At 42.3% G+C, this 20259-nt stretch overlaps 2 protein-coding genes and 1 long non-coding RNA gene across 6 annotated transcripts in view; 2 read left to right on the top strand and 1 right to left on the bottom strand.

The window, feature by feature from the left end:
* Positions 1–2416, top strand: part of LOC106518826 (uncharacterized) — a 4395-nt gene extending 1979 nt beyond the window's left edge. Inside the window, exon 2 of the long non-coding RNA XR_001310369.1 lies at positions 1510–2416. This is a non-coding gene — a long non-coding RNA (uncharacterized LOC106518826). The remainder of the gene's footprint in view (positions 1–1509) is intronic.
* Positions 2417–12128: 9712 nt separating this feature from the next.
* LOC106518823 (B-cell lymphoma/leukemia 11A) lies at positions 12129–16243 on the bottom strand. Its single transcript, XM_014010245.1, has 2 exons — positions 15845–16243; positions 12129–13254 (listed from the first exon to the last, which is right to left on the bottom strand). Exons 1-2 carry the CDS (start codon positions 15897–15899, stop codon positions 12809–12811), a joined length of 501 nt encoding a protein of 166 aa, XP_013865699.1. The 5' UTR covers positions 15900–16243; the 3' UTR covers positions 12129–12808.
* A 1850-nt stretch (positions 16244–18093) lies between these two features.
* cep170ab (centrosomal protein 170Ab) overlaps positions 18094–20259 on the top strand; it is a 13052-nt gene continuing 10886 nt past the window's right edge. The window contains exons 1-4 of one of the 4 annotated variants that reach the window (XM_014010230.1): positions 18094–18325; positions 19264–19316; positions 19589–19731; positions 19810–19899. In XM_014010230.1, the coding sequence (XP_013865684.1) occupies positions 19627–19731; positions 19810–19899 (195 nt within the window). In that variant the 5' untranslated portion in view covers positions 18094–18325; positions 19264–19316; positions 19589–19626. Of the gene's footprint in view, positions 18326–18352; positions 18494–19263; positions 19317–19588; positions 19732–19809; positions 19900–20259 lie in introns of those variants that run through there. The other 3 variants (XM_014010228.1, XM_014010231.1, XM_014010229.1) reach the window with 3 other exon arrangements.

Raw genomic sequence — 20259 nt, 5'->3', positions numbered from 1 at the left:
CACACACACACACACACACACACACACACACACACACACACACACACACACACACACACACACACACAATATACACAACCCTTGCAACAGCCCCCCCGTCACCCTCCCCATCCAACTGCTCTAAGTGTGAGAGCTCTTCTCATACAATCTGCACATATACATATGCAAATTAGCAGGGGGCATTATAAAAACAGCCATCACACACACACATACACACACACACACAGACAAACACACACACAAGCAAGAAATTTAGATGGCCACTGCACCAAAGTGTCCGCACCAGTGTTTGGAAAAAGAAAAGCCATATTTCTCAGAAACAGAGCGAGATCTGAAAGGCCAGAAGAAAAGGAAAGAATAAAGAACCTTCTCTACGAATATAAAAAAATAACTAATCTGAGCATGTGTGAAATACATGCAAATGGGATTGCATGCATTTACATGAAGACACACATAACAGACACACAGCCATACATTATCCATGTTTGCCCTGTAGCATGCATATGATTTATACCTAAAGACGCCCCCCGCTCTATGACTCAAGATGTCATAACATCTGCCTCCTGTCCTCAGGTGAAACAACGTGCACAATTTCACCTGAGACATCTTTTTTTTTCTACGCGCAGCAACTGTGAAGACGTGTCCACATGTATGTTTGCTCAGAAACGTCAAAGAGTTAACAAAAAAAAAGGGGATGAAAAAGGGGATATATGAGATGAACTGAACGAAGTTACTGAGCTGCACTTGAACTTTTAGCTCCTTTGTCTGGTGCCCTTTTGTCATTATCAAAGACCTCTAGTAAGAGAGAACAGATAAACAAAGGAGGGCCGAAAGACAGTGAATAGAATGAGGGATAGACAAACAGAAACATGCACGAGCTGGAAAGTCCCCTCTGCTTTAGTTTTGGCCACTTATTATTGTTATGGGTTCCTTTCTTGTTTAAAACGATAAAGTTCAAGTCAGCTACAAACTTATAATCAAGTAAAGAAGGTGATGAAGGTTATTAAATTACGTAATCTTGCAGTAGCAGTTCCTCGAAAACCTAAAAGAACTTTATGGCTTTTGCATAGTTAGGGTTTAAGATAGAAGCTGAAGAATACATGAAGTCCATATTTTTGAATGTATTGGCACAAACAGATTCACAGAAAATAGCTCCTCTCTAGAAAACATCTAAAATTGCAGAATAAAAGATCAAGTTTCAAGAAGCGCAGACTCTGATAAAAGATTTCTTGCCCACATGGCACATGAGCCTATTATGTGCCATCTTCCATATCAAATTCTTTCTCCCAGTTTTCACCACTCTCGCGTTTGCTGTAATGTTTTCAGTACACAATGGCCGCGGCGGTGTTAAGCTCATGTTGTCCCATCAAGAGCGAAGCACCAACAACAACCCAAACACTTTTCCGTCCTCTTCCCACCCTGTTTACGACCAGTTCCACTGCTCCCTCGCTTTGTTCCCACGCTCTCTCGCTTCTTTCTTTTCACTTCTGCATTGTCCTGTGCCCTCAGGTTAGAGGTTGTCTCTGTTTCCGACACTAAAAGCCTGGAAAATGGAGCAGGATGAGAGGAGGAGAGAAGGAGTGAGAGGAGAGAGGGAGAGGAGGGCCCGGCGGTGAGGCCTGTCCGTCTACCTCCTTCGGCCTGGCTGGCTAACCGGTCTGAACCGGTTCTGACATAGGTGAACCGGAGACGTGTCCTCTTTCGCCTCTGGACAAAAAAGAATCTTGGTGGCATTCCATCTATAGGCAACAGGTACCAGGCGTGTGTGTGTGTGTGTGTGTGTATGTACGTGTATGTGTGTGTGTGTGCATGTGTATGTGTGTGTGTCTGTCTGTCTCCCAAGACCTTTGAGGCCTGGATCATTGCCAAGTTCATCTGTTAATGGACAGCTACGAGGAGAGTTTCCCCATCCCCCCTCTTGCCCTGCTCGTCGTCTCTGCAGCAGCCGTCCCTGCTCACGACCCCCCCTTAACCTCCCCAACCCCCCTATCCAGGCCCGTTCAGATCCAGACCTACCCTCTCCCTCTACTCCTTTTCTCTTCCTCCTCCTGAAAGCTATATCATTCCCTTTTCTCCCTTCTCTCCTCCTCCTTTCTGCCCCCCCAGCACTCCGTGCTTCACCCATTCAAGATAAACAGAGTGCTTCAAGTTCAGCAGACACCCTGGGACCCTTTAACAAAGCCATCTATCATGCTGTCTGCCTTGGACTTCTTGGGCCACATTGGGCTCTGCTGCTGCKGCTTCTCTGTCCGTCTCTGAGTCCAGAGTCTGGACACCTACAGGCTGGACCCAGACCAGCCAACACTCCTGCTGACTCTGACTAGCTGCTTTTACTATCTGATCCTGAGCTGGACAATTTCCCCATTGTGTCTCTGGCCCCTACTGGCCCCCTCCAAGACCACAGTAAAAAAAAAAATAACTGAAACCCCTGCTTCAAGGAACAACTCTGAAGTTATAACCTCACTGGGCTGCCACTTGGTGAACAGAACGTCTTGTCTTGTGACATTCACGAGGGTTCTTGGTTTCCTTGTTTGTWTCAAAGAGGCTCACATTCTTGTCACTTGAATTTTTAAAATGTTCAAAACAATCGCGAGGCAAAATTTCTCTCAAAATAGTCAAAAAGTCACGGCAAAGGGAACTCTAACCTGTGTCAAGAGCAACTGTGTTTTAACACCGTGTTCAGGAGTTCTCCTCTGTCGGAAAACCATGATGATAAATAACAGTTATTAAAAACAATCTTATTTTTAAAAGGGTACGCTAGTAGATTAAGCCAAAAAAAAGTGCAGGTGGCTACCCCAAGTCCAGTTTGATGTAGGCAGGTGTGGTCAACTAAATAACAAGCATGACCCTAAATACTAGGGGTGCAACAATACATGTATCCGTACCGAATTATTTAATACACCCTATGTATTGAACAATACAGATTTTTAAAATTTATTTTATCAATTTGTCTTCTGAAGATGCTCTGTGTTGAAGGATCAGTGGATCTGTGTTCGACTACTCCACCTAGGATGCGTTGTCAAGCACAGATCCACTGAGAAACTTGCTGTTTCAGCAACATTTCATTTAAAACTTTTTTAATAATTAATTTCCATAAATTACAAGTTAAGAAGGGCATGGAAATTTCTCTTTTTTGTATCGAAAAAACATCGAACCATGACACATAATCATTGAACCGAACCAAATCATGAATTTTCTGTTTCGTTGCAGCCCATACTAAATACAATTTTGTGCTCACAAAATAAAAAAAATAAAAATAAACTGGCTTTCAAAAAGTACAAAGGCATCTGTACGAACTAAAATGGTAAATTTGAGTTTTTTTCCTGCAATACTGAATCAAGTTTGAGTTGTCGTTTAGTCCTGAACAGTCACCACTCAGTGACATACTTCCTTAAACATAAAGRAATTCTACACTTCAAGCACAAGAATTTGAGTCTCCACTGCATTAAAATAGAATGACAAATAAAAAAAAGCACTTGTGCCCATTTTTAGCATCAAATATTGCACGTTATTTACCACAGTTGTACGCTCCTTCTCCGTGTCTGATTTGTCAAATAAATAGCCCAAATTACATGACGGTGTAAACATTCACAGCAAGTTCAGCGCATGTAAGCAATTCACTTTTTTTTCATCAGATTGCTGTTTTTCTGACAATCTAAATCCGGCCTTCATCACAACAGGTACTGAAATGTCAGAGAAAAACTAAGACTTTTTAATTATTTTTAATTATTTTTAAGAGAAAAACTGAGAAACGTTAAAAAAAGAACGACATACTTTTCAAAACTTCAACAATGACATTTTATAATATATAAAAATAAACTGTGTTCTAAATTATATTTTTATATCAGTGTTTATATGCTGCTGGGAAAAGGTTTTTGGGGATGACTCTCAGCTATAACCACACTCCAAAGTTAATCAGATGTAAACGTTTATGTAATGATTTCTTTCTGAAATTACATTAATATTTTCCCAGTGAGATTTTTCGCTAACACTAAAAACATATTCACACTGATAAAAACAATGTTGCTAATTTATCATTTGTAACAGGCAATAATAATCCAAGTGTAGTCTCCCTCAGCATGCAGGCCTATGTTTCCTACTTGTGATGTATTGCTGGATTTTTAATTATTTTTATTTTTGGTATTTTTGCGATATGTCATTGTTCCCTAATGTATAATAAAGATGGACCACAGAGTGATTGTACAGTCATTTAGCCGTGTTTTGAAGCTTAAAGCCACACAGTGTTTTAGTGAATCAGACCAAGACTCTGCTGACCCTTCACTCCGTACCTTCAAGTGAAACTGTGGACGATTAACCAAACTGTCAACATCCTGATAGTCTGACAACATGAGGCTGACAGTTGACCCTGAAGCTCTGTGTAATCTGGAAATACTAAATCGACAAAAGAGAGAGAGACAGAGAAAGAACAGCAAAACTGAAGTTCTGTTTACATGAATTGTTTGTGGGGTTTGTTGACAAGAATATAGAATTTGGTCTTCATTATTAAATTTTGTATTTATTATTTAAAATGTGTTATTTATTATCATTGTCTATTAGAAAAATGTATAATGAACGACTAGATGAGTTTTAATGAAACTCACAGAAAGTTTATCACACCAAATGGCAACAATTCCAAATTTCTACAGCAATTTTTCTTTTTGAATATTTTTCTTGCTTTATTTTCACAAGACCTGGGTTATCTGGATACTATGAGGTCTGAATTCTCTGCACAAAGATGACAACAGTGCCTGTTTTCCCGTAGAACACCACAGGAATATTTATAAGTGAGGATGCATGCAGAGAAGATTACACGTTGATTTAAAAAAAAGCCAAACACATCATGCACTCACTTTTGGCACTTTTGCAGTGTTCATTATAAAACTTGGGCATTTTCTATCCTCGCTCTTCCCTTCCTTGTGTTGGCGCTCTGTCCTCCTGCATTTCTCTCAGCGACAGCGTCATCGCCGGCCTCAAAAAGCTCAGCAGCTGTTGTGCTCTCCCGGCTGCTAAAGAGGTGGACCGGCCTGCAGGTTTTAGAGCGCTAAATTATCCATTAGATGTTATCAAGTTGTAGCAGGGGCAATGCCATTCTGCTAGGAACCATCAAATTTTCATGAGTCCCAGACACACCGTGCACTGGGAAGCACTGCCAGAATCTCTCCACTCCCTGCACTCCACCTATCCCATCCCATGAACAGAACTGCACGCAAACATGTACACACAGCCAGGCACACGTCTCCACATACAGTCAACAAATACACATGCTGACATAAATCCAGACAGGTACACGCTCTTGCACTCAGCCTCTGCAGAAACAACCTGGTCAGTGCTTGTTTTGTTTTTTTTTTTTGGAACACGGAGTTCTACATTTATTGTGTTGCATCTTTTACCCTCTCTCCTCTTGCTCACATCTTGTGCCAGTCCTCAAAATTAACACAACCTTCACTGTAATTTCCTACCCATTACTCCGGCTTTACTTGCACACTCTTCCCTTTTCCCCCTCTCTTCCTTCTGCTTCTTGCCATGGCATGGCAGGCAGGGCAGACATGTTCAGAATGTGCTCCAGTAATGGGCTAATCAAAAATGCAAAACAATTGGCAATTACCGCGAGGGGCCCTAATGGTCATTAGAATTTACAACAAGGTAATGAACTGAGAGTCAGCTCAGTCCATGCATATTCATAAAGCAATCAGGCCTTTGAAGATTAAAGAAGCGCTTCAAATTTAAATGAGGACGCCAGCATGTTATCAGTGAGATTCAGCCTGCAAAAGTAAGGGCTGCCCAGGACAGGAGTGTGCATTTATGATTGTGTGTGTGTGTGTGTCGGCGTGGAATGAGGACCGGGGGTCAGTTTGGTATGGGGATGGGGGGTTGGATCGGAGGTGTAAGTATGTGTGTGCATGCATGYATCCGTGCATAAGTGATAATCCTCTGTGTGCACACCAGTCCGGTTTTTGTGCCWTCTTGCGACAGCTTGTTTTTGTGTAAAGTAAACTACATCAGTACCATTTTATAGCCTACAACGGTTCTAATCGCTAAATTAAGACTTACTCAAAAATGAATGAAGGAAAATGGTAATCTTCTGATCAACATTTAAAAGATGTGGGATTTGAGTCAACGATCAAACGCACACTTGACTCCAGCTATTAGAAGGCAATGAGAGTTTCATATCCTTAGAGTAATAAATGTAGCTTATTCACTATCCATTTATACTGAAATATTTATATTGCATAAATACATTTAAAACAGCAAGTATACATCCACACATGTGCAGTTTTTAGCCTATCAACAGATGCATGGACTCCTCCTACACTGCATCTTTACTGTCAGAGTTGTAAAGTAAGAGTACAAATACTTTGTTACTGTACTTAAGTAGAAATTTTGGTTATCTGTACTTGAGTAATTATTTTTCATCGTACTTTTTATTTTTACTCATTACATTTTACACAATTATCTGTACTTTCTACTCACTACATTTTTTTAAAAAAGTAAGAAGTAGAAAGTTGTTACTCCCATTTTATTCCGAGTTGTTATTACTTAAAAAAAAACTATCCTAATAAATTGTGGTTGGATGAGAAGTATAAATATATACCATTCTGACACCCTACTAGCTTGTACACAACCCATCACAGCTGCGCGCTGTTTGAAAAAAACATTTTTCATTTTGGAAAATCTGCTCACTTTTACTCAGTACTTTTACTTTTAAATTAAAAGTATTAAAAGTTTTAATACTTAAGTAGATCTTGTGTCAGAAATTTACTTTTGATACTTAAGTACAAAAAATATCAGATACTTTAAGACTTTTACTCAGGTAATGTTTTTAGAGAAGATTTTAACTTTTAACAAAGTCTTTTTATGATAACATGCTTATACTTTTACTCAAGTATCACTTTGAGGTACTTTATACAACACTGATTACTGTGGAAGGCACAGAATTTTTCTCTGAACTGTTAGCAAAATGTTTCATGAATCAAGGAGCTGATTTTAATCAGGAGCCAACTCTGTTTGTCTGAACCACTGAATGGATTACAATAAAACTCAGAAATTATTCACTGACTCTGCAACTAGAAATGATTAACTTCTGGAGTTAACCCAACTCAAGATGGCCGCTACAGCTAATAGGCAGTGTGGTAGTAACTAAGAGTCATGCACAACACATACTCTTAATGCACGATCACACATTGTGCATAGTGACAACAAAAGAAGGTCTTAGTCTAAAAATCTGGTAAAGGGTGGTGGACAACGTGCATTCTGCAAAACAATGGAATGTCTTTGATTGTAAATGAGATAAGTAACTGACCACCCATCTATAAAACTGTCACACAAAAAATACCCTGACTGTGGCAGGCCATGTCCATCTCAGATGGAGAAAACCACTGGATAAACCAACAGAAACCAGTGTCAGTGGGTTCAGACTGACGCAATGTCCTGGCCCTCAGGTGGCCTTAGTTTTATCACTCATGGACGTGAAAAAGACAAAGCAAYGGTCCTGCAGCGCCATGGCCTTTTAGACAACAGCCACAACAGGTTGAGATGACTTGATGCAAGCTGGAACGATACGGTGTGGACTGGTTGACATCAAAATAATCAAAACTGCTTTATTTTCTGCTGAGAACTCAAATTCATGATCAAAGGATGTTTAAAAACCATAATAGAGGAAAATAATCTCCTCAAAATCGGCTCATTCTCACCCCAGACTRACCTGCCTACTTCTTAAAATATCACGTCTGTCCTTTTCGCTCTGATCTGTCACTTCYTGAGCTGCGGTTGCATCAAAATCCRCTTTTTCTCCTCCGTTTCTGTTCTGTCTAAAAATAAAGTCATTAACCTGCAGGTGGTGAAGCCGGGAGGCTGGCATGACAGGCCCCGACGCTGTCAGGTGACCCCTGACCTGGAGATGTGACTGCCTGCCATGCTATTGACAGGATAGCGGCAGGACGCGCTTACATCTGAAGGTTTTTTTTTTTCATCTTGCGTGACGTGGCTGTGGACAAACAAGGTTGTTTCTGTCGTATAGCTTGGTCCGACAGTGGGTGAAGGAGACAGAGAGAAGCAGCGTATCCGTGTCCAGCTCGGTCCGCGGCCAAATCTGCGAGAGCGAGAATGAGCTCAAGGGTGGAAGTTGGAAACCTTTAAGAGGTGCAGACATGCTAATGTAGCCAAAACTTTCAGTTTCCAGTTCCCTGAGGCGACGCAGTGGAGCGATACGTGGAGAGGAGAGCACAAGTGAGAGATAGAGGGGGGAGGCAAAGGGGAGGTGGGCTAAAATAAGGATCATATGTTTCTGACAGATCTCATCAACTCACAACACATCATGGGGCCTCTCCCACAACACTTTTTTTTCCCAGACAAAACACAGGTTCACAGGAGGGAGCTACACCCACGCCGTAAACGCGTGTGTGTGTGTAAGCGGAGTGTGCATTGTGTTTGAAAAGCAGATTTGTGTCTGTGAGCCTTTGTGAGTCTTTTTTGTGCACTGCGTGTTTGTGTTTGCGCGGCCCTGTGTTTGTGTGCATACTTCAGCTAGTCTCCACCTGAATGGCCCGAGGCTGTGGTGCTGGTCTTGTTAGAAGACAAACAGAGACACAGGAAGCCCAAGCCAGGAGCCCCTAAGGACACCACACACACATGAGCAGACACACACACAAACTCCCGCTGTCACTCACACACCGCCACCTCGCCATACGTTTTGCCTCGCGAATCCAGAGAACGGATACGACGCTCACGTTTGAGCCGAGCCCGTCTTTCAGGCCCACCGCTGCGTGCCAAGTCCGGCCTGGCGTGTTCCACAGAGAGGTGTCCTCGGGCGAGGCTTGCCAAGTCAAAGACTCTTTCATGTTCAGCCCGTGCACCCAGAGTAGTAAAGCTTTAACAAACAAAACCACGCACACTTTTTTCTGTCTAATACACACACATGGAACTACAAACTGTTTTAGTGGTCAAAACCACGCTCACACACACACACACACACACACACAAACATTAACACCACATCCGCACTCTTTGTATAAACATTCACCAATCCACAGCATTTGAAATGCAGTCAGAGCTCCTAACATTTAATCCGACAACAAAGGCCCGGCAAATCTCCTCTGACAACATTTGTGGGCGTTGCTCGGCTTCAGAATGCAAAAAAATGTCATCTGTGAAAAAATTCGTCCCCAAAAACCATTTCTGTTCACCTTCGTTAAAACTTAGTGGAGCCAAAAATAGGACTGATTCTATCAGAGCCCGGAGCGACTGTACGATCAAATTAGAGTCAGTTTTTGCAGACAATGGAGTGCTTATGTTGAAGTATTAGCTGGTGTCCAATAATTACAGCAGCATGCATCTGTGGCTTTTCACTATCAATTAAAGTGATCACCAGAACAAAGACCCCGCGTGCAAACTTCCTCTCTGCCCCATATGTCTCCACACACGCACTCACACTGGACAGTGGACAAGATTTCACAACCAAGACCCCCACCCCCTGCACTCACTATTACCACGCACTGCCCAGCCCCCCTGCATGTGTATGCATGCAGTGGGAGGAGGTGGGGAGAAAAGTGGCAAAGTGCCAACACAGAGCCTGCTAAACACCTTTGTCTCCGCTGCACACGGGGCAGAAAACAGGACAGGCAAGCTTCTGTAGGAAAACACGCTGCAGCAGGAGAAAGGTGCTATAAGAAATACTGCTYAGTTGTTAGGATGTTTTCATTCTCATAGGAGAAGAAGAAAAAGAAAAAAACAGGGGGGGCGAAGGTGGCGGCCATAATTGACTCAGTATCGATTCAGAGTCCAAGTTACAACGAAGGCAAGAGCGCTGGAGAAGAAGCAAAGTGTGAGCTGGTGGTCGATTGGCACAGCTACAGTGGCCTCATTAACACATGTGGCTACGCTTGTGAGAATCTAAGAGGTGCTAATGCCGAGATGGATGAGCAGAGAGCCAAAATGATGGGGCAACGCGAGCAGGAAAGTGTGGTTTCATGTTAATACTATCTAACAAAGACAAACGATTTGCAGAAATACTAATCAGGGTGTATCGGACATGAAAAGGCCTGTATGATTGTGTATCCTAATTTTAACAAAGAAGGCATTTTATGCCAGTGCAGCTAGACTAAATAGTAATTTATTGCACTTTTTTAAAAAAATGTTACTTTATAAAATAATGAGCTTGAGAATGAATGACTATAATTTTTCCAGTTTTCCTTTTAATTAATTAACTAAATTTTTTGTTCTTTGATGACGGTATCCTGGGTTTGAGAAACCCTCATCTGCTTTCTTTCTGGGCCATCCATAATCTGTAGACAAGCTCCGATGTCTCTCTGCATATCTTAAATTGTTTATCATGCAAATGACGGCACGCAGGCGGCTCTGCCCTCTGCTAACGGCCCACAGCTCCAGACAGCAGACCCCAACCCCAGCTGCAGTCGTGAGACTCCCAGACGGCCTCGGCTGTCCCCTAGACAGAGACCCAAAGGCGCAGCTCATCCCAAAGCTTTGGGCCCTTTACAGAACGAACCCCCCCACCCCCATTTCTCCCACCTTCAAGTTCAACCACCATGGGTGTCAGCTCCCTCCACAACCTATACTGAGAACCTTTGCTTTCATGAACTGCTGTGCATATGGAAATCCATCTGTGTGAAATGATAGTTCAGGAGGAGGTTGGAGAGAGAGGGGATGGGGGTAGGGAGGGGGTCGCTTTCAAGTTGAGGGCTGCAACATATAATACAGTCCCTAGGAATGGATCAGGAATGAAGCAAGCGTGGGGACAGTATGTATTGAGATGCCTGCAGTCGGTGTCAGACTCTCACTGAGCAGGGTAAAAGAACATGGCAGCTAGCATATGGAGGACGAGGTGGNGTGTGTGTGTGTGTGTGTGTGTGTGTGATAATGAAATGCATTTTCTCTGTTTTTAGTCTAATAGAGTTTAATTGTTAGAGATAATTTCCCCCACAGAAAGAAATGAATCAGGAGGGCTGGAAGTGAGAATAAAAGGCAGAGCTAAATGTTTTCTTTGTCCAAGTGTTTTATTTTTTAATTATTGTGCTTTTAGAGGAAAAACATGCATCAAAATGTTCAAAAGGGGTTGAAGTTGTTTTGGTATTTTGTATGGAAATGAGAAATATTTAGTAGTTTTTAATCATTCTGCTCTAATGAGAGCTTCACTCAGGACAAAATGTCCGTCACTTTGAGATTTTAAGATTAAATATGTGCTTTCAGATGGCTTTATGGTGTGTGTGTGTGTGTGTGTGTGTGTGTCGCAGCGAGCAGGCAGACTGAGTGGATGACAGCCTAGTCTGACATTAAGCCCCGGTACAGTACATGAGGAAAGTGGATTGAATGGCTGACACTGGAGCCAAGACACAAAGTAGTGACAAAATTAATCCTGCGAGTGTCACAGCTGACACACAACTCGCCCGCTTCACACTGCAGCTGCACAAAAACACGAAACAAGGCCTCCATATACGAGCACGGTGAGGCGTTTCCCCTCTCTTTCCATTTAAAGCTTTTTTATGATAAAACAATCCTCAAAACATCAGTTTATATTTATGGTTAAAAAGCCTGTTGTCCTGAAACGGCTGAAAAATATTGATTTATAAAAGATAAAATGTCTTAAAATTCTTTAAATTAATGTTAAAACTTTAAATGATTGTGAGCCAGACAGGATTTAAAAATGTACAAAATATAATTTAGCGTTTGAATTTATTTACAACTTGATTTTTATCTGAATGTGAACAGTTGAGGCTGTTTGAATTGTTCTGTCTGTGTGTGTGTGTGTGTGTGTGTGTGTGTGTGTGTGTGTGTGTGTGTGTGTGTGTGTGCAAACGCAGATGTTTAACAAACTGTACACTAATGAACAGTGGTCATTCTGTATCACGGAGGGGGGGGGACTAACTAACCAACAAGAAATAACCGTGGTGCTACAAAATACCATCTGTAAAGCTGTGCTGTACAGTAGAGCCTATGATTGCACTCTCTGTGTGTTTAGCCCGAATTGGCTTCAAATTAAATCACAACTGCCCAGACAATCAGCACACAGCCTGGCACACGTTCTGTTAAAGAGAAGGAACAAACATTCAAATGTGCAGGTCAAAATTAAAACCCCTACTCTGGGAAGAAAAAAAACAGACGGACGGGACGCTTGCTTGTTTGCACAGCAATTCATGTTTTCACTGCAGCCTCGTTTAGCCCCCGTGGACAACCAACAAACCAACAAGATGCCTTAAGAAGTCCTTAATTACTCAAATCAAGGAAAACACTGACAATTAGTGGCTGTAGAGTTCCTCAAATAAACACTTCTTTGCTGACAGATAATTACATTCTTCTCTATCGCTTTTTAATTTTAGAATAGGAGTGAGCCTTTACAGGCGCATATTTGAGGGTAAAAGAGATACTGGATGACAGTGTAATAAGCCAGTAAAGGATAGAGATACATCTTCCAGCACCACATCAGAGAGAATTTGTCCACAGGGTTTAAGCACATCTGTGCTACAGGACAAACCAAAAGAAATGCATCCCATCTTTCCCTCTGGTTCCTTTTTTTTTTTTTCATTTGTCTTTTTTGTCTGTGTGCGTCCTTTTTCATTGTCTCCAAATGTTTCCCTTTCTCACAGTCATTTTCAAGACGGCTGGTCTTCATTTAGGTTCATGACTCAGCTGGGAAAATTCACAGCTCCTAAATGGAGCAGCTGATATTTTACACCCTGTTTATGCAGATTTTATACATCCAAATTACCAGAAGCAAAGCAAGTACGTCTCAGAGGGTATTTGTTTTCTTCTGAAGTAAACTGTGAACCTCCAAACACCACTTATTTTTTCTCCCTGCTCATCTGTGTGTTTGCACTGCCACGATTTGTTTCAGATCCACGTAGGYTTTACCTGTAACGCTCTCCTGCTTGGGGATTATTCCTTGCAAGGGCGCAGATAAACAATCCTCATCCAGCGGCGACACCTGAACCGCCACCTCCACGGGGTGGCAGGCCCGCCGCAGGTGCTGGGGCTGGGTCCGTGAGCGAGTCGAGGACGTGGAGAGGGGCGAGGCGAGAGGGGAGGACGGCGGCCTGTCCAGTGGTTTGTCCGCGCAGAGGCTGCCGTGGCATTGCCTCCGCTTGTGCTCGATGAACAGCAGGATGTCGGCCAGCGGRAAGCGGGTGTGGCACTGGCCACAGGTGAGCAGGTCCTGGTCCCCTTTTAGGGGCTCGCCCTGAGACACACCCAGCCTGGGGGAGTCCCGAGACTCTTCTTCTGGTAAAACACCTGAGAGAGGCTCAGCTGGAGGAGCAGAGAGGAGAGAGGATGTCAGTGGACAGTACAGACAAAAGATTTTAAACAAATATGTGAAATGAGTCTACAGGTCGCTACAAGAATAAGGTCATGTGTAAAATGTGAATRTGTTTCTTTTTTATTAAGAAAGACGACACATGCTGCTTCGATAAGAGCTGACACGTTCAGCTTTCAGGCAGCAGTCAAACGATTAAGTTGCTTGACCCTCTTTTATTGTGCTGCCAATCTTGCTTTTTTAATGAACCTAACACCTCGGAGAATCAAAAAATAGATTCTAATTTGAGTTCAAGATGATTGGACCCCATTTCGTTAAAAGTGCTGGGATCTTTGTGAACCAAGGTTAGACATTGAGGGGTTGGATGTGGAGTAGGTCCCTGAAGTACCGACAGAGACGGAGAGGGGAGGAGAGGAGAGGAGAGGAGAGGAGAGGAGAGGAGAGAGGGAGCATTTTAAAAGGAGGAATCCAGCCACACGGTAAACGACACTGGGCGTCCCGGCTGGGATGTGGAGATAAGATGCGATGAATTCTTGCCGCGGGTTCAACCTTTAATTCTGTTTTGGGTCAGATGACAAGGTGGTGAGGGAATATGCGAGATAGGCCCTGTTCCTTGTATGTTCAGCTGCATTAAAGATGAAGAAATGAGCACCCCGTTTTATTTTTTTAATATATTTTACAGTAGCTTATCTTTAAAAAGCTTATGCCGTGAACGCAGGTGAGCTGTGTGAGGTTGGGTTAGGTGCAAACTTTTTTCTTCRAACCAAATAATCTCATTTTGATGCCAAGCAAGAGTGATGTGAATAACTTTTAAAGAAAGCTCAAATATAATCCTTTTTTTTTTCAGACTTATCTCAGCAGGACAGAATCTGAACTTGTTTAGGTTAATGTTTCCCACTGGGTTCCTGCAGAACGTCTGCTTCATTGTCATCAAAGTCATTCAGACTCTTTCCCTTTTGCTGTTTTACACTAACATGACTCCTTCTGCTAATAACTGTGGATCAATAACTCTGCAGCTGAAAATGCCAARGGGGCACTTTTGGAACATTTTCGGATAAATAAATAAAAATATGTCCCTGTCTTAAAAACTCTCTCTGCCATTATTATAGAAAGTAGTGTCACTTAGCCTCATGACAGCTTATAAWTAGCCTCAGAAAAAGTGCTGCCTCAGTGTTTTGTCAAATAAATAAAATAACTGTAAATAAATATTAAACTGAGCCAAAGTAAGCATTAAAACCCAAACTGCATTGTATAAATTAAAACATTTGCAAGTACTAGAACATTTTGGGACTGCGTTCCTGTGTAGATGATTACTCCTTAAAGCATTTTAACCTTAAGTTTATATCTTGAATATTTAACTTGTTTTTCCTCCTCGTAGGTAAAAATATATATATAAAGAAGATAAAATATGCAGTCATTTCTGCGTAAACGAGCCTCTCTGCCTGCGCCTGTTTAAGCAGCACAGAAGGATGAAGTGGATCAAGTTCACGTTCGGCCCAATAGGAGAACAATCAGAGAACGCCCCCCACTGGCGATGCTCCTCAAAGCGTGGGGGTTGGGGGGGAGGGGGGTGTCGCGAGATCATAATTGATTTCGACGGAAATTCGAACAGCACGCAGAGACACGTTTCCAGGAACAAAAGACTAATTAAAGTCCGAATAAATACGCGGACTCCTGATCTCCACCATCAACTTGGGCGGCATCAAAACAACTAGAACCTGCATGTTTGGAGAGGTTTYCCACGTCCACTCCCAGAGCGCGTGGACCAGGCAGCTTGTCTTCCAATTTTTCTTCAGAACAATAATTGTTTTAAACGCTGTGCGTAAAAAAAAAACCCTCTCGATCTGGGTTGTGCGTGTTTGTGTCCCACACACGTGCGTAAAACCACTTTCCTCTGTTTATCCTTCATCCAACAGCATCCTGGAGGAGCATTTATGTTTATTAGAATAAATATTTGTTTAGAACACAGCTTAACCTATGTATTGAAAACAGTTTGTTTTTAGAGGAGAATAATTTGTTGCAGAAACTGCATTCTTTCTGCTCAGGTGCCGCACACTGTGCGTTCCTGCGCTGCGGACAAGTGGAAAMACCACTTCCCTGTGTTTAATCCAGCTGTGGGATTATTCTGAGAGAAAAGAAACGCTCGTGTTGATGTGGCTGGGTCGCTTTCAAAAGCTACACACGGGAAGTTGTCAGTGAATGACCGCAGCGTGATCCTGCGCTGCCTGCACACACAGGCAAAGGTCTCTGGCCATAAAGCTCCCGCATGTCCTTTAATGGCGAGAGGAACTTTGAAGGCAGTTATACAACGCGTTCAAGTTGGAGCTTTGGGTCAGAACTTTCACCGGGAGAGCCTACACTCACTCTGAGGATGACCTGTGCCTTTGGATGTGTGTGCGTTTGGTGCGTTTATGTGTTTTCGCTCAGGACAGCGGTGGATCCCTCTGTTCCTTTCTGCCTGTTAAACTCCCCCAGGAAGAATGGTAACGAAAGAACAATAAAACAGGACATAAGTTGATCCCTGGGAGATCAACACGGAATAATAATAAAAAAAAAAACAAGAGGCGATTTGTTTCCACTTACGCGAAAACTCCCGTTTGCTCAAGTGCTGGGGTTTGCCTTGCTTGCGGCGAGACATGGTCGGTTTGGCGGCGGCTCTTCAGCTGAGTTCACATTGGGAAATCCGTTCCTAAAAGGTAGACTCCGAGTGAAATCTCTTCATTGATGCGTTTTGTCATCCAGGTGCGGGGAAATAAAAGCGGGCCGAGCTGCGGATCATTCAGAGCGCGGTGCGTAAACGCGCTGCGGGCTGCGCGGAGCTCCTCATGACTTTTTCGCAAAGAGAGAGTGATGTGGGGAGGTGGGGGGGGACGGCGAAGCCCCCCTGAGCTGCAAGTTCAAGTGCGGACGTGACGTTCCTGCGAACTTGAACGTCAGGAGGTGGACGGACCGAGGCACGCAGAGAACATGGGCAGGGCGAGGGCGGCCGGTGGGAGGGGGAGGGGGGCAAGCCTCAATAAAAACCAACGGACACTCATTAGAAACCTATGGACGGGGGTGGGGAAAAGAGACACCCTGAAGACACCAATGGACGGAGGGGATCAAGGGGGCTGGGCCTTCAGAGGAGCGGCACAGCGCGCATGTTCCAACAGAACCAGCGGAGGTTCTGCTCATGTGAATATGCAGCGCGTATTTAAATCCACTGAGCAGAGTGGGTTCCGCTTTCCACAAACCAAAAACACGAAGCAAAGTTTGTTTTACTATTATGTCCAGGACAGATTTGTTCTTTTCAGAAGATTTGATCAGAATCAACAGGATAAAAAAGCTTTAAAGAGTTGTTTTTTTAACAAAGTGAAACAAGAGATAAAAAGAAATTAAAGCTTAAAACAACATGAAACAAGGTTCACGTGCATAGATAGAAATATAGATATATTGGGAAAATTCTTAAAAAAAAGTCAATCTTTTACTTATTTTTAAATTAAATAAAAGTGTATGTTTGGATAATTAAACCAGTCACATGTCTATTAAAAATATTGAGATTTTGTCTTATTTTGTTTAATGTAAGCTTCCTAAACATGAGCATACAAATACCACAGTTTTCACTTCAAATCAGATTTAAGACTCAGTGAAAAGTCCAAGACTTCACGGTTAAATTGTTACTTTTAACAAGATTATTGCACTTATTTTTAATCATATTTTGACTTTATCATAAGAATTTAAACTGTTAGAAGCATAAACTTGTTTGATTATCTGATGCAGGGACCTCTTTTGTCTTGGAAACAATACATGTCTGTTAGTTTCTGAAGTTAGTCCAAGTTACTCCTGAGGACATAATGAGTCTTTTTCTTAGCAGGTTGACATTAAGGAGTGGAAGAACCWGTGTTGTAATGAGGTTTGCATCTGATATAGTTCTGCAGGAGCAGATGTGGAACTGACAAATCACAAAAAAATAACAATGCAAAGACATTTTTTAATTATTGTAAACATGCTAAAAGAACAAGAATTCGTTCACCTTTAAATTGCTCGTATTTAAACTATGTAAAACATTTGTAACATCTTGGAAATTATGAATAAATCTGATCATTTTTTGTTTGTTTTGTGTGAATGTCACAGTTGCTGTTTTGATGCATGAATGTCCTGATTAATAAGACAACCAACAAACTGTGGGCCTGGCTCAAATCACCATCATATTTCAGTATTTTGCCTCCATCTAGTGTCAGTTTTTGTGCAGCAACATATAGACATGAATCTAAAGGTCCTATAATAAAAAAAATGTTTCTTATGAGAACAAAACAGAGCTCAAACACAGCAACTCAGAAAAAAATAAMAYAAAAAAATCAYAAATGCAGCAAAATCCTCTGGTACAGTTATAAACTTGTTAAGACGTCATTAAAAGTAAAACAACCAGAACAGCTAAAGGCTAATTGTAGAAAAAGTCTGGCTGAGACAAGCAAAATAAAAGCTAAGCTATAGCAGAACAAATTGTTAAAGTACCAAAACACTAACCAAAAGCTTAAAGTAGCTAAAGTTTAGCTAATAGCTAGCTGCAAAATGCTATGTAAAAACTGAAAAAGGCAGACTAAAWCTAAAGAACTAGACAGCAGCTAAACTTTATTAAATGGTGCAAAATAGGATTTTCTGAAATTCATAAAATTATTTTTTTAAAAAGTCATTGGACCAAATATTTTGTTCTGGCACATGCAAAAAAACATTTTTAAAAAGATCAATTCACCAAAYATTGTGAAAGTAATTTATTTTCCACACTTCGCTTCTTTTTATTTATTTTTATTTTTTTAAAGATTTAGATGAAAAGTTAAATATGTATCAAAGAGTCATTGTTTAAACTCCACAATCATCCACAAAATGGACCACTCATGGTTTGCTGTCAGGTGTCCTGTAGGATTACATAACCTCCCTCTTCTTCCCTTCAACGCGCACAGCGCCACCTGGAGGCAAAGACGCGGCCCAGCTGAGGGAGCAGGGCCGGGCAGGACTTCAGGAGCACCAGGCACGGATGATTTAAACCCTCTTCATGTCGGATGCTGATGGTCCGTTTGGCCGCAGGTGAGAGAGGTTTTTTTTTTTTTTTTTTTTTTTTTTTTTTTTTCACATCAGATGATGTCTGGATCAACTCTGGTCCTTTCTGCTGCCTCCTCTTCCTCCTCCTCCTCCTCGGCTTATGGAGGCGGTGAAATGAGCAGCCGCCATAAAGCTCGACATTCCTGGATGAGCGTAAATATTCCACCTTTACAATATTTAATCCTCTCTAAAATCACATGAGACCTGTCATTGTGAGTGATCACAGCCTGCGTTTGGCCTAAAAAAAGCTGCGCGTAAAAGAGGATGTGACTGATGAACGCACGCTTCAGATGATGCGTCGGTAATTAGCGTTAATCTCACTGTGACTGCGCGTTTATGCCCTAACATGCGTGTTGTGTAGCGTTTGATTATTTAATGTGGAAAATCCCGCCTCGGACGTGGTTTGGGAGGTGAACGGGTTCCAGCTGAGACACGGCCTAACCGGGCTCCTTTTTTCAGGCTCTCCCATTGGCCGACATCAGCCATCATCTGCTGCCGCCGCTTCCAGGCGCAGATGATGAGCCGTCACGTGCAGAGGACGCTTACATCTGAGAGTGGGTGAAGCCGTGCGTGGTCAGACGTCTTATATAGGAAATCTGGGTCATTATGGTCTAAGAGCCAAGCTGGGGGGACGGGGGAGTTCCTCTGGGAATGACACGATGTACAATAAAGAAAAAGGCAGCTTCCTGGTAAAGTGTGTAATGTTTCTCCTATAGCTCCTCCAGAGTGAGTCAGCACGGTGTGGTGATGCTGCAGTAAATGGAGGGTGTTTGTTTCACTGAACAGAGCAGTTGTTCTGTTTCGTGGACTTGTGAATGTGAATGGAAATCATCTGAGATCATCATAAGGAAGCTGGTTGTTATTGTTTGTCTCTTTCTGACCTGTTTGTGTGTTTTATACTGAATTATTGCTTCTTTTTTCAGGGACTTAATCCAAGGGTGACTAACTGCAAGTTTCAAAGGATGCCTGGATATCTGTAAGCCATCTCTTGATTTGTAACACTTAACTGTATAGTTCTAGTTGTTAACCGCACCATATGGAGTGATGAGTATCCCCCTGGGTGAGAGATGAAATAGCTCCTGTGCTTATGATGCACAAGCACAGATGCTGAGCTGTTCTCATTTTTCTTTAGCTGTTTGATGTTTTTATTCACATCTGGTATCACTTATCTGTTTGTTGATCAAACTGTCTGTGAATAGTCACGTTATTAGTGGAGAACTGGGATTTCATTGTGTTTGTTTTTAACAGAAAGTACTAAAGGTCAAAGGTGACCCGGTGAGGCAAAAATGAGCCTGACTTCCTGGTTTCTGGTGAGCTGCGGGGGCACTCGGCACCGTCTTCCCAGGGAGATGATCTTTGTGGGGAGGGATGACTGTGAGCTCATGTTGCAGGTACACAACTGTCTCATTTTATTTTGTCTTCACATAATATTCACATGCAGTGACTGAGTGGAGTTTTGCATCATTTAGTCCCGCAGCGTGGACAAACAGCACGCTGTCATCAACTACGACCCAAACACAGACGAACACAGGGTGAAAGACCTGGGCAGCTTAAATGGGGTGAGCAATGATTTTATTTCTGTCTTAATGACATTACTGAGTACATTTAGCCTCTTAAAATAAGGAATACTTTATGTCCTGATGCATCTCAGTAATCCAGGTAAAAAATCTAAAAAAAATTGTATAGGTCTTCTGGACGGGTTCTTCTCTAATGAAACGTTTCSTCTCTCCTCCAAGAGACTTCTTCAGTCTGAGAGTTTCAGGCAAAATTCAGGCTTTTAAGCCCTGCCTCCATGTGACTGATACTCACATCACATGCGACTGCGACCAGTTATACATCGGGGAAACAAAGCAGCCACTGTTCAAAAGAATGTCTCAACACAGACGAGCTACATCTAACGGCCAGAACTCTGCAGTTTT

The sequence above is a fragment of the Austrofundulus limnaeus genome, unplaced genomic scaffold (assembly GCF_001266775.1).
Source record: "Austrofundulus limnaeus strain Quisiro unplaced genomic scaffold, Austrofundulus_limnaeus-1.0 Scaffold66, whole genome shotgun sequence".
Taxonomy (NCBI): domain Eukaryota; kingdom Metazoa; phylum Chordata; class Actinopteri; order Cyprinodontiformes; family Rivulidae; genus Austrofundulus; species Austrofundulus limnaeus.
The sequence above is the reverse complement of the archived record's forward strand: the minus strand, read 5'-3'. Positions and strand labels throughout refer to the sequence as shown.